This window comes from Salvelinus fontinalis, chromosome 10 (assembly GCF_029448725.1).
Source record: "Salvelinus fontinalis isolate EN_2023a chromosome 10, ASM2944872v1, whole genome shotgun sequence".
NCBI lineage: Eukaryota > Metazoa > Chordata > Actinopteri > Salmoniformes > Salmonidae > Salvelinus > Salvelinus fontinalis.
In genome coordinates this window covers 21,158,932-21,172,691 of record NC_074674.1, presented here as the reverse complement: position 1 = coordinate 21,172,691, position 13,760 = coordinate 21,158,932, and the positions used below count along the sequence as shown (strand labels likewise).

General features: G+C 43.9%; 1 protein-coding gene across 1 annotated transcript; it reads right to left on the bottom strand.

Annotated features, from left to right (window-relative positions):
- Positions 1 to 1,125: 1,125 nt before the first annotated feature.
- Positions 1,126 to 9,424, bottom strand: LOC129863805 (dimethylglycine dehydrogenase, mitochondrial-like). Its single transcript, XM_055936071.1, has 6 exons — positions 9,152 to 9,424; positions 5,062 to 5,227; positions 4,299 to 4,428; positions 2,998 to 3,154; positions 2,573 to 2,663; positions 1,126 to 2,298 (listed from the first exon to the last, which is right to left on the bottom strand). Exons 1-4 carry the CDS (start codon positions 9,394 to 9,396, stop codon positions 3,030 to 3,032), a joined length of 666 nt encoding a protein of 221 aa, XP_055792046.1. The 5' UTR covers positions 9,397 to 9,424; the 3' UTR covers positions 1,126 to 2,298; positions 2,573 to 2,663; positions 2,998 to 3,029.
- Positions 9,425 to 13,760: the final 4,336 nt, after the last annotated feature.

Below are 13,760 nucleotides of genomic sequence, written 5' to 3'. Positions count from 1 at the left end.
CGTTTCCATTGATCATCATTGAAATGTTTCTACAACTTGATTGGAGTACACCTGTGGTAGAGTCAATTGATTGGACATGATTTGGAAAGGCACACACCTGTCAATATAAGGTCCCACAGTGGACAGTGCATGTCAGAGCAAAAACCAAGCCATGAGGTCGAAGGAATTGTCTGCGAGCTCCGAGACAAGATTGTGTCAAGGAACAGATCTGGGGAATGGTACTAAATAAATTCTGCAGCATTGATGGTCCCCAAGAACACAGTGGCTTCCATCATTCTTACGTTGAAGAAGTTGGGAACCAACAAGACTCTTCCTAAAGCTGGTGGCCGGCCAAACTGAGCAATCGGGGGAGAAGGGCCTTGGTCAGGGATATGACCAAAAACCCGATGGTCACTCTGACAGAGCTCCAGAGTTCCTCTGTGGAGATAGGAGAACCTTCCAGAAGGACAACCATCTCTGCAGCACTCCACCAATCAGGCATTTATGGTAGAGTGGCCAGACGGAAGCCACTCCTCAGTAAATGGCACGACAGCCGTCTTGGAGTTTGCCAAAAGGTACCTAAAGCACTCTCCTGAATGCCAAGCATCCCGTCTGGAGGAAACCTGGCACCATCCCTACAATAAAGCATGGTGGTGGCAGCATCATACAGTGGGGATGTTTTTCATTGGCAGGGACTGGGAGACTGGTCAGGATGGAGGGAAAGATGAACAGAGAAAAGTACAGAGAGATCCTTGATGAAAACCTGCTCCAGAGTGCTATGTGTATGTTACACCTCGTTTACTTGCCCGCAAGAGAACCATGCTTGAGAATGACAAGTGGGCCAGTCGCTGTGGGATTGGTTCTTCAAGCCCAGTGATCTGCCAAGGGAATCCCAATGTGAGACTTCTCACTCATATTATCATAGGACCAGGGTTAAACAAGTAACTCTAAGTTATGTTATAGTGGAGAGACACTTGTAATACTCAGCCAAGTTAATGTAACCAATGTGCTTGATGTTGCTCCATACAGCGAGAGGGATGAAGTATAGTGTTTGAAATATGCAGAATCATTATAAAACACATGACAGCACAGGACCAAGCTTACCATTGGCTTTAATTAACCAAAGTTAAAATGTACAGACAATTTGACAAAATAATGTAAACACATTAATCACAATTTATTTTACATAGTGTTCTTAAAATACTGTTCCTTTTGGTTATCACTGTCCGTTAGTAGTTAGCTTGTCCTACCTTGTGCTAAGGTTATTACGTCTACCATATGCCCGCCTTGGTTTTAAGACGGAGGTTTGTGCAAAGCATTATAAAAGTTCACTGTCTCTTCTATATAATGTACAAAACGACTACAGTAGACAGCATTTATTTGGCCGGTTCTTGTTGCGATAAGACAGCTGCAATAACACTTCTACTTAGTCTCTGATTTTCAACCCCATAACCATTAACACCTGTAATTAAAAAGCCATTTAATTCCTTCATATAAAAACACATAACACCGCAATACTGAGAGATTAAAATGCCACCTATCGGTAATGATTGTCTCTGTTGCTAAGCAGTTATGGGTTGGATGGTTTCAAGACTCCAACCAAACAATCTGTCCATGCTAGTATGGACATTGGAACCTAGAGTTGAGCTCTTATGCACATTCTGGGTTACTTTAGTTGTTCCTGCTTCTTCCTAACCAGGTGACCAAATAGGAAAGAGGAAGTCATTTTTTATTTTATTTTTACATCACTGTCAAAGTCTCCATCTCAAATTATACCATATTCCCTGTATAGTGTGCACTACTTTGGGCCACACAGGGTATAGGGTGTCATTTGAGTATTGTTCATCACATGTCAGTTGTTTTCATCATAAGTCACCATAATCATAACAGTAACACTGTCAACCAGCATAGTTCACATCACAGTGTGAGTGGTTGGTGTCAGTTCTTCTGTTTGGAGATTCTAAATGGACCTGGGTCGTAGTTAGCACCAGAAGGTAGCTAAATAAAGCACACCCTTCTGTAAATACTTGAAAGAAAAAAGGATCCAGGATCCTATTTGGTTCCAGCTCTGGTACTCTGGTTCTAAGCTGGGTTCTCCGTCCGTCCCCGGTGTGTAGGCCTTGCTCTAGCCTTCTGCTGCAGCTGGTTCCTGGTGGGTTAAGTGAGGACCAGTGGCTCCTAGACTACCATGGCAGGGTATTTCCTCCCCAACACCTCCACCCTCTGCCCCACAGAACACAGCTCCACTGGCAGATAGGCAAATGCCAGGCTCCTCTGGGTTGTGTAGCTGTAGGCCCCTGATGTAGTGTTGCCAACCACCTAGGAAAGAGAAGAGAGCAATAAGCTATATGCTTTTCTATAGGATGGTTGCAGGTACTGTAGGAAAATGCTGGGTGGTGTAGAGTTTAGAAACAATTATTAAAGTGTCACTCCACAATGATACAATTATTGACAATACATATTGCACATTAAAAGAACACATTGTGGAACATCTATAATGCATTACATCATCTACATTGTTGGTAACACCGTTGGTGTAAGTGTATGCCTCTTGTGTTGCCTCTTTATCACCGCGCGCACACACACAGCTCACCTTGCCGTTGAGATGGTCCCGTCGACAGCTTCCTCTTCAGACCTTTAGCTTTGATCTCCTGCAGTGCTGTCTTACCGATGAAGTCTGCAGGCTGGGGACAGGGAGAGAGATGTTTGTGTGTGTGTGTGTACTGTATTTAAACATAGCATTTATTAAAGAATACAGGTGTGTAGGAGACTTGGGATACTGGCTACATGGCCACAATTTCTTAACATCTAAACATAACCCACCTGGTTTGAATATGAACACCTCTACTTGAACACACAGACAGTGGCTGACTGGTGAGAGAGCAGTAGCTAGTAACAATGTCTACCTTGTTGAGATTGATGAAGTAGTCCAGACCAGCTTCCAGAGGGTCGGTGTCAAAGTTCATCTGATAAAAAAAAGTCAATCTATACCGCATGAGAGTGCGTGTGTGTGTGTACCTCTGCGCCCCAGCCTCTGAACCCTTCTCCAGTCATAGTGATGACATGGCGTAGGTACCAAAGTTGTCGATGCCCTCATCCTGTCTTGCTTCCATGATAGCCTGGTACACCGCTGCCATGTCCTTCTGAGGTAGATACAGCTCCCAGCCCAACTCACCTGAAACACACGCAGTCAGTTACACTGTACATGCTTCACATGTACTCTTAAACAGTTGTAAGCTTACACACACACACACACACACACACACACACATCTGTGTAGGAGATCCTGATAGCTCTGAGGTTGATGCCAGCCAGTTGAAGGCGTTTGCAGTGGAGTAACTTGAGGCCTGTATCGCGCATGAAAAATAAAATAGCAACATTTAATTTGACCTTTTATTTAACTAAGCAAGTCAGTTCAGAACAAATTCTTATTTACAATGACGGCCTACCCTGGCCAAAACAGGACGACTCTGGGCCAATTGTGCGCTGCCCTATGGGACTCCCAATCACGGCTGGATGTGATACAGCCTAGATTTGAACCAGGGACTGTAGTGACGCCTCTTGCACTGAGTTGCAGTGCCTTAAACCACTGCGCCACTCGGGAGCCGCTCATGTCCTCCTGAGGGACTTTCTGTAGAACGTCTCTCGTCTTTGGTCCAGCCACAGCCAACACCCCAATGTCCTCTGTCACGTTAGAGATGTCTACATTATCCCTCCTTCTGTCTCCTAACCACCTGGGGTTAGAGAGGGATCCATATGGTTATACTTACAACTTCAAGGAATAGAAACGCCTGCACAATGTCGATTCAATTAATCCACCAATCAAAGTCTTCATTAAGGACTTGATCAGTTGAATCCGGTGTTCTACTGCAGGGCTGGAGCAAAACCCTGGACCCACATGGCCCTTGGTGGAGAAGATTGGCCACCTCTGCCTGCCCTGCCGTAAGGCTGCAGTGCAGATTTCCTGACTGTCAGTGTTCTCCTGATACCACTAGGGGTCAATATACAATACTAAGCTGTCTCGGGGGGTGTGAGAGCTGAATGAATAGGACATTAATTTGTTTTTAATGTGCTGTTCCCTATTGGAGCAGAGAGAGGGGGTGTCACAGTAACAGCTGCTGTGAGGAGTTGGAGTACAGAGTTATACTACCAGTGTTTTCTATGTGGGTTAGAATAATGTTATATAATGGAATATTGAATAATGTTATATGGGATGGTTTGACTCTACACCTGGCCTGAGCTGCTTAGAGTATGAGGTTTTCAAATCTGTCTGTCTGTGTGTGTGTGTGTGTGTGTGTGTGTGTGTGTGTGTGTGTTACCTGAGGTCGTGCAGTTCTGATCCGGTCCTGTGATGAGGAGGAACTCTCCAGGTGCAAGCTGGGTAATGGTGACCTCAGTGTAGACTCTCCGAGTGGGGGTCGACATATGGCTGATGTTAATTAGGCCCACCTGACAGGGGAGAGAGAGGAACATAAATATACTTCCTAAGCCCAACAACCTCAAACATACCAGCATGTTCAAACTCAAGACTGCCACCTGTTGGCAATAGCGAGATTCATAGGGACTGGGAGTCATGCAGTGAGTTGTCTATGAGAGTGAATGAGTTTAGCCTGGTGTGTTGCAGTGGCACATTCAGTTTCTCTCACCTTGGGCATAGTGTTGGTGAGATACAGTAAGATGTGATTTAAGAGCACAGTGAGTACTAATACAGTGAGTTGTATATAGTGTTTTCCTTACCTTGGGCATAGTGTTTTCCTTACCTTGGGCATAGTGTTTTCCTTACCTTGGGCATAGTGTTTTCCTTACCTTGGGCATAGTGTTTTCCTTACCTTGGGCATAGTGTTTTCCTTACCTTGGGCATAGTGTTTTCCTTACCTTGGGCATAGTGTTTTCCTTACCTTGGGCATGGTGGTTTCCTTACCTTGGGCATAGTGTTTTCCTTACCTTGGGCATAGTGTTTTCCTTACCTTGGGCATAGTGTTTTCCTTACCTTGGGCATAGTGTTTTCCTTACCTTGGGCATAGTGTTTTCCTTACCTTGGGCATAGTGTTTTCCTTACCTTGGGCATAGTGTTTTCCTTACCTTGGGCATAGTGTTAGCGAACAGTCTGTCCAGTTGTTTCTGGGAGTCCTTCCCTTCAACCATGAACTTGCCGAAGGGTGTAAGGTCCACGACCTCAACCTTCTCCATCACCAGGTTAGACTCCCTCCCCACTGGACCGAACCAGTTGGTACACCCGAAACTCGGCCTGGGGAGAACAGACAGACACTTGGGGGTTAGTTACTTGGTTTATTTCAAATGTAATGACTGAAAGTATTAACTGAGACAGCGCTTAGTTACTTCATATATTTAACAATTATATTTGAATAAGTAAGTTGACTGAAAGTGAAAACACATTCACAGTAATGACTTGAGAGGAGGTGCAGGGGAGAGGAGATGCTTACGGACTAGCGTTTCTTGATAAACTTAACGTTGTGTTATAATAAAACAGTCATACAAAGATGGCTCTAGAAAGGAGACTATTCACTGCAAGTACGTACATAATGTTACGTCACTGGGCCCTTATACGGTAGGTTTCATAGTTTTACATATGGAAAAACTGTATTTTAATATACCATGGGCATCATTTCAGAAAGAAATCCCACAGATGGTGCTAAATTCTCAGAGGCAATTAAAGGCTTAGTCAGCCACCAGTAGATGGCCAACTGAAAGCTAACTGTCAGTTGGATTGGAAAACTAGATCCTAACCCAGAGTTTGAACATGTCAATTGGAACCTAACCCTGAGTTCGATCTCTCAATCACCTCCAGCTCTTAATTAAATCAATAGTGGTTTCAGACCAACACATGATGATGACGTGGGACTGATATTATCAGACTATATAGAGTATTGAACAGTAAGTATAGAGCAGTTATTTCCCCAGGCATTACATGTGAATAAAAACTGGAAGATGTCCAGCCTTTCCCCACCCTCCATCCCAAAAAGAAAGAACACACAGTCTAACATACACACAGGAACACACAGCTGCACTGGGACAAAACACACACATACAACTTTGCTACAATGTGTGTGCGTGTAGTGTCTTCACACTCAAGGATGCAGAGAGTTCCAGGCACAAAGGAGATAGTGATGTGCCAGACAGACAGCTTTGGAATGGAACATTCCTAAAGCCACACTATGCTTTCCATATGTGTACACACCATAAAACACCTCACGGCCAACTTCCTTCACTACTGTCCACTGGCATGATGGTCCAGCAGTAGTAGTAGTGTAACATGATGGTCCAGTAGTAGTAGTAGTGTAACATGATGGTCCAGTAGTAGTAGTAGTGTAACATGATGGTCCAGTAGTAGTGTAACATGATGGTCCAGTAGTAGTGTAACATGATGGTCCTGTAGTAGTGTAACACGATGGTCCAGTAGCAGTAGTAGTAGTGTAACATGATGGTCCAGTAGTAGTGTAACATGATGGTCCAGTAGTAGTGTAACATGATGGTCCTGTAGTAGTGTAACATGATGGTCCAGCAGCAGTAGTGTAACATGATGGTCCAGCAGTAGTAGTAGTAGTGTAACATGATGGTCCAGTAGTAGCAGTAGTGTAACATGATGGTCCAGTAGTAGTAGTAGTGTAACATGATGGTCCAGTAGTAGTAGTAGTGTAACATGATGGTCCAGTAGTAGTAGTAGTGTAACATGATGGTCCAGTAGTAGTGTAACATGATGGTCCAGTAGCAGTAGTAGTAGTGTAACATGATGGTCCAGTAGTAGTGTAACATGATGGTCCAGTAGTAGTGTAACATGATGGTCCAGTAGTAGTGTAACATGATGGTCCAGCAGCAGTAGTGTAACATGATGGTCCAGTAGTAGTAGTAGTGTAACATGATGGTCCAGTAGTAGTGTAACATGATGGTCCAGTAGTAGTAGTAGTGTAACATGATGGTCCTGTAGTAGTGTAACATGATGGTCCAGTAGTAGCAGTAGTGTAACATGATGGTCCAGTAGTAGTGTAACATGATGGTCCAGTAGTAGTGTAACATGATGGTCCTGTAGTAGTGTAACACGATGGTCCAGTAGCAGTAGTGTAACATGATGGTCCTGTAGTAGTGTAACATGATGGTCCAGCAGCAGTAGTGTAACATGATGGTCCAGCAGTAGTAGTAGTAGTGTAACATGATGGTCCAGTAGTAGTGTAACATGATGGTCCAGTAGTAGTGTAACATGATGGTCCAGTAGTTGTGTAACATGATGGTCCAGTAGTTGTGTAACATGATGGTCCAGTAGTAGCAGTAGTGTAACATGATGGTCCAGTAGTAGTAGTGTAACATGATGGTCCAGTAGTAGTAGTGTAACATGATGGTCCAGTAGTAGTAGTAGTGTAACATGATGGTCCAGTAGTAGTAGTAGTGTAACATGATGGTCCAGTAGTAGTGTAACATGATGGTCCAGTAGTAGTGTAACACGATGGTCCTGTAGTAGTGTAACACGATGGTCCAGTAGCAGTGTAACATGATGGTCCTGTAGTAGTGTAACACGATGGTCCAGTAGTAGTGTAACATGATGGTCCAGTAGTAGTGTAACATGATGGTCCTGTAGTAGTGTAACATGATGGTCCTGTAGTAGTGTAACACGATGGTCCAGTAGTAGTGTAACATGATGGTCCAGTAGTAGTGTAACATGATGGTCCAGTAGTAGTGTAACATGATGGTCCAGTAGTAGTGTAACATGATGATCCAGTAGTAGTGTAACATGATGGTCCAGTAGTAGTGTAACATGATGGTCCAGTAGTAGTGTAACATGATGGTCCAGTAGCAGTAGTAGTAGTGTAACATGATGGTCCAGTAGTAGTGTAACATGATGGTCCAGTAGTAGTAGTAGTGTAACATGATGGTCCAGTAGTAGTGTAACATGATGGTCCAGTAGTAGTAGTAGTGTAACATGATGGTCCTGTAGTAGTGTAACATGATGGTCCAGTAGTAGCAGTAGTGTAACATGATGGTCCAGTAGTAGTGTAACATGATGGTCCAGTAGTAGTGTAACATGATGGTCCTGTAGTAGTGTAACACGATGGTCCAGTAGCAGTAGTAGTAGTGTAACATGATGGTCCAGTAGTAGTGTAACATGATGGTCCTGTAGTAGTGTAACATGATGGTCCAGCAGCAGTAGTGTAACATGATGGTCCAGCAGTAGTAGTAGTAGTGTAACATGATGGTCCAGTAGTAGTGTAACATGATGGTCCAGTAGTAGTAGTAGTGTAACATGATGGTCCAGCAGTAGTAGTAGTGTAACATGATGGTCCAGCAGTAGTGTAACATGATGGTCCAGTAGTAGTGTAACATGATGGTCCAGTAGTAGTAGTAGTGTAACATGATGGTCCAGTAGTAGTAGTAGTGTAACATGATGGTCCAGTAGTAGTAGTAGTGTAACATGATGGTCCAGTAGTAGTGTAACATGATGGTCCAGCAGTAGTGTAACATGATGGTCCAGTAGTAGTGTAACATGATGGTCCAGTAGCAACAGTAGTGTAACATGATGGTCCAGTAGTTGTGTAACATGATGGTCCAGTAGCAGTAGTTGTGTAACATGATGGTCCAGTAACAGTAGTAGTGTAACATGATGGTCCAGTAGTAGCAGTAGTTGTGTAACATGATGGTCCAGCAGTAGTAGTAGTGTAACATGATGGTCCAGCAGTAGTGTAACATGATAGTCCAGCAGTAGTGTAACATGATGGTCCAGTAGCAGTAGTGTAACATGATGGTCCAGTAGCAGTAGTTGTGTAACATGATGGTCCAGCAGTAGCAGTAGTTGTGTAACATGATGGTCCAGCAGTAGTAGTAGTGTAACATGATGGTTGAAATTAGGTAAACTAATTAGGCCACTAGAAGCGCTGCCTCTGGATGAGCGTTTTCCTGTTTGCTTATGACCATATACAGCTCATTGAGTGCCAGCATCGGTTTGTGGTGGTAAATAGACAGCTATGAAAAATATAGATAAACTCTCTTGGTAAATAGTGTGGTCTACAGCTTATCATGAAATACTCTACCTCAGGCGAGGTTTATGGTTTTGGGATGGAGTGAAAGGAGTCCGCAACCTGCACTAATAAATTGGGAAACGATGCTTAACACTCAGTGGTAATGTCATACTTGTATTGATTGACTGATTGACCGGGTATCTTACTTGTATCCTGCAATGTATCCAGGCTTATAGAACCAGTGTGGTCTTTCCCAGCCAGCATGGAAGCCCATGGAAGCCTTCCCCTTTAGTAGCTCATACACACCCCTGATCCTGTGGGTCGGATGGCCCGCAAAACGCTCCTCTTTAGAGTAGCCCGCTGAGGGAGGGAGATAGAAATTAAAACTTTCATTTTCAACATTCTTGAGTAAACATGCCTTTACTTCAACCAGTAAAGATATCCCATTCATTGAAAACCCACTCACCCATTGTACAAAATCCTTCTCTACTATAGGCCAGCCAGGGTAGTGAGTACTCACCTACGTTGTTTAATCCATAGGACTCTCTGGCCTTGGCACACATATAGGGTACCGTGGTCCATTTGCCGTAGCGGTTGGGGTCATCCCCTGTCATGATCCAATCACTGAGGAACTTCCCGATGCCACCGGCGTGGATCACCCCATACCTGGGACATCACACACAGTCCGACCATGCGGTAATGCCTTTGACCTTCAACCTCCCCCTCCCAGTCAGCCAAACGTAACAAGGCTTACCTAGTTTTTACAGCAGGGAAGATAGTAAGACCTTCAGCATGAAGAACTTTCACACTACACCATCCAGTCACATCGATTTACTTCAGCATCCACCCCTGACATCAACCCATTGCTCAGAGCTCCTCCCCAAATAAACACTGGCACACAATCCCACTCCTATGTTTACCCGAAGCCGATGGCGGTCCAGTGGTTGCGTGCGCCCTGGTGCTGTCCGACCATGGGCAGGAGGTCAGGGGTGGAGGTCATTGGTCCAGACACAATGTTGATGATGTCAGCATTCTTCAGCACAGCTACCATCTCCATGGCCATCTCAACATGGTCTATGATACGGTCCTGGTCTGACTCAAACAGCTCCTTACCAACACACACACACACACCACACCACACCACACCACACCACACCACACCACACACACACACACACAGGAGTACAACTGAGGTTAGGCATACAGAGAGGGAGAGTCTGTGGGACAGAGAGAAATCGAGAGCAAGATCAACAGATAGACAGACCTGGTGGTACTCCATTTGTAACCCAGGAGTCCTGCAGCACCATCTTCTCCTCTCTCTCATAGCGTCTAAACAGCAGTCTGTCTCTCTCTCCTGTCTGAGGTAGTAGGAGCCCTCCAGGTCCCTGATCACTGGCAGCTCTGTCTTCAGGGCCTTCACCTAGGCACAACAAAACTCATCAAAATGTATTAAACATCTAATCAAACTTTAATAAACATCACATGTTACTTTAAAATAGACACACATTCAACAATTGAATTAAATGAGTGCTGTCCCATGCTGTCCCAGGCACTGTTGCTGGGACAGCACGCTGGTGATGGACAGGGATAGTGGGGTGCTCAATGCCAATCAGCTGGCCAACTTCCCGGGCCCAGATTCCTGTAGACCAATCAAAGAACAGTAATTATTTAATCGTCTGAAAAGGTGCACCTTCAGTGGGGTCAATAGAAACCAGAAACATCCAGGTTTTCTTCAGGGGAAAGGAAGAGAGCCTGTGACGCGACTTCCGCTTTTGGACGTGCGCTTTTCTGTTTACAGTCCCCACCCCAGTGAAACATATCAGATACCTAAAAATAGCGCCCGTCTTTCTTCGAGATGAAGAGACTACATACCACTTTTGTTGATGTCATTATTGCTAGATAAAGCTAGCTAGTATTTGGCTAGCAGCTAGCCACGGCACGTGTTTGCTTGCTCTCTGAAGTTGTTTCCATGCGGAATATAAACAAGGCAACATTCCATCTTAACTCCTCCTCCTTTCCCCCCCTCGTCATGACCAGAATGTGGGGTGTCCTGCTCAGGTGTTTATTTTACACCTTCTCGGTTAGGTTAGCATAGATGTTTTGAGGAGACCAGGAAGCAGACACCGGAGTAGGGAGAAAGACGCCAGTAGGGTGTAAAGAGCCATCCCTGAACTGCCCCAGTCTCCACAACAAGGAAAGCAAAACATGTTAAAGAACAGAGCCTTACACACCGACTCTCTCTGCCTTCTACTAACCCAGCCTTCACATCCTCAGATCAAAATAGTGCAAAGCCAGCTCGGTCCCACAGATTGTGCAAGGATAATGACAGAAATGGAGCAGAAAATGGCCGTAAAATTGTAGAGTAGTAGAATCTCAGATGCAGAGTATGAAAGCCGGTAGATAGGTAGAGTAAAAACATGACTGTTATTACAGCACTATGGTGTACTCTGACACTTAGACATGGTTGTGTCTGAAATGATACCATATTCCCCAGATAGTGCACTACTTTTGGCAAAAACCATGGGGCTCTGGCCAAAAGTAGTGCCCTATATAGAGAAGAGGATACCATTTCAAACTGTGGTATGGTGTTAAGGGCCCGTCACATTAACACTAACACAATTATCTGTCTGTGGCTCTAACACTATGACTCCACATCTTAAGACAAAGATAGGAGACCCCCTGTTCTACCAGCTGATTCACTTTAGAGTGAACGTCGAGTCACACTGCATAGAAGGTTATTCTTGTTTTAAACTTCATCAAAGGCTTCATCTACAAAGGATTTCATTTTCTAGGAGCTATTTCAGGTGGTCAGCTGAGATTCTAACCCTGGCTGTTGGTGATCTGATCTGATCTGATGTTTGGTATAACGTCAGACGACTGGGTTTTATAACAGCTCTTTCTAAGGCCTTCTTCTCTTGGGGTTTAATGGCAGCGTGCAAACCAACTTTTTTCGTTGCGTTGCCGCTTTTCTTGGGAGTATTTAACCGTCTCCCTGCTTGTTAGCTTCCCCACCAAAACACTGGCCCAAACACGAATGTTCCTTCTCCGTAACATTCTGAAAGAGAAGGAAACAGACCAGCCAGAGCCACTACATCCACAGGGACATGGATACACCCCTAAATCGGAACATTTACTCACTACAGTACCTGTGTAAGTCACAGAACTATTGCTTGACCATGACAAGCGCAAACCCAGTGTCACGCCCTGGCCTTAATATCTTTGTTTTCATTATTATTTTAGTTAGGTCAGGGTGTGACATGGGGAAGTTTGTGTGTTTTTGTATTGTCTAGGGTGTTGTATGGTTTAGAGGGTTAAGGTGTATAGATGGTTTAATGTTGTGTGTAGTTGTCTAGGAAAGTCTATGGTTGCCTGAATGGGTTCCCAATTAGAGACAGCTGGTTTCTGTTGTCTCTGATTGGGAGCCATATTTAGGGTAGCCATAGGCTTTAGTTTGTTGTGGGTAATTGTCTATGTCGTTGTTCTATGTTGCATGTATGCAGTAGTTCATTCTTAGCTTCACGTTCGTCAGTTTTGTTATTTTGTTATTTTGTTAAAGTGGTTTCGTTTTGTGTTGGTTCTCTTCTAAATAAAAGAAGATGTTCTTTTCACGCGCTGCGCCTTGGTCCTCACTCTCTACCTATGACGATCGTGACACCCAGTCAACACATAGTACTACATAAAATGTATATACTGTACATGTATTAATTTACTATAACACAAAGATTTAAAAATAGACGCCTACACAATTTTACAAATGAAATAAAAGATTCAGTAAAATAATGTATAGCATAGCCTCTGTGTACAGTAGACTGACCACTAACCAGTATAGGAAGCCTGTTGCTACGAGCCTCTTGCCAGGTCAATATTCTGATTTCTGGGGCAAAAGTCAGCTGCCCTACCCTCTACACACAGACAAACACACACACACCATTACCCCTGCTGACACTACAGCTGTTTGTCCCTACAGAGCACAGACTGGTAACGGCCTGCAGGAACCAGTTGTCGTGACAGCTGGAAAAAAATGTCACATAACCCCACTTGTTGACTTCTGCCGCTTTCTGCGGAGTTGCAACTGTTCCACACCAGACCCTGCGTCAAGTACATAAATACATGACATAAATACATGACATAAATACATGACATAAATACATGACATAAATAATTGAGGTACAACTAAGGCAAAGAGTAATGGTAGAGTATTCAAGTCTGATATAATCACTCATTTTAGATACTGCTTTACAGTATATCTCTCAAATTGAACAGAGTTTTGCGGCATTATAACTTCAGCTTTGTTAAAAAAATGAGCTCAGAGGGATACATACTCTCTCCACTTTTTTTAAAGGTTGCCTTTCCCTACTTCTGTAGGCTATGGCCAGTTAGGGCCAGAGCTAAGCTGCTGGGGGAATCCGAGTAGATAACACACATGTTTACCAGCACACTGTAGCAGGATACACACAAGGTCATTCACAAACACCTCCCAGGAATAACCTCCAATGAATTGACTCTGTGATCCATTTCCAATGGTGCTTTACATCTGGGCTTACCCATATCTACAGTGCACCCTCCGCACATTTAACTAACGAAATCAAATGTTTATTTGTCGCATGCACCGAATATAACACGTGTAGACCTTACAGTGAAATGCTCACTTACAAGCCCTTAACCGACAATGCAGTTTAATGAAAAATAAGTTAAGTAAAAAAAATAAAAGTAACAAAAAATTAAAGAGCAGCAGTAAAATAACAGTAACTCACTCACTCCTTTTCCTCCTTATTTATGAGCACCAGTGATTAGCGTGATAAGCTAAATAATTTC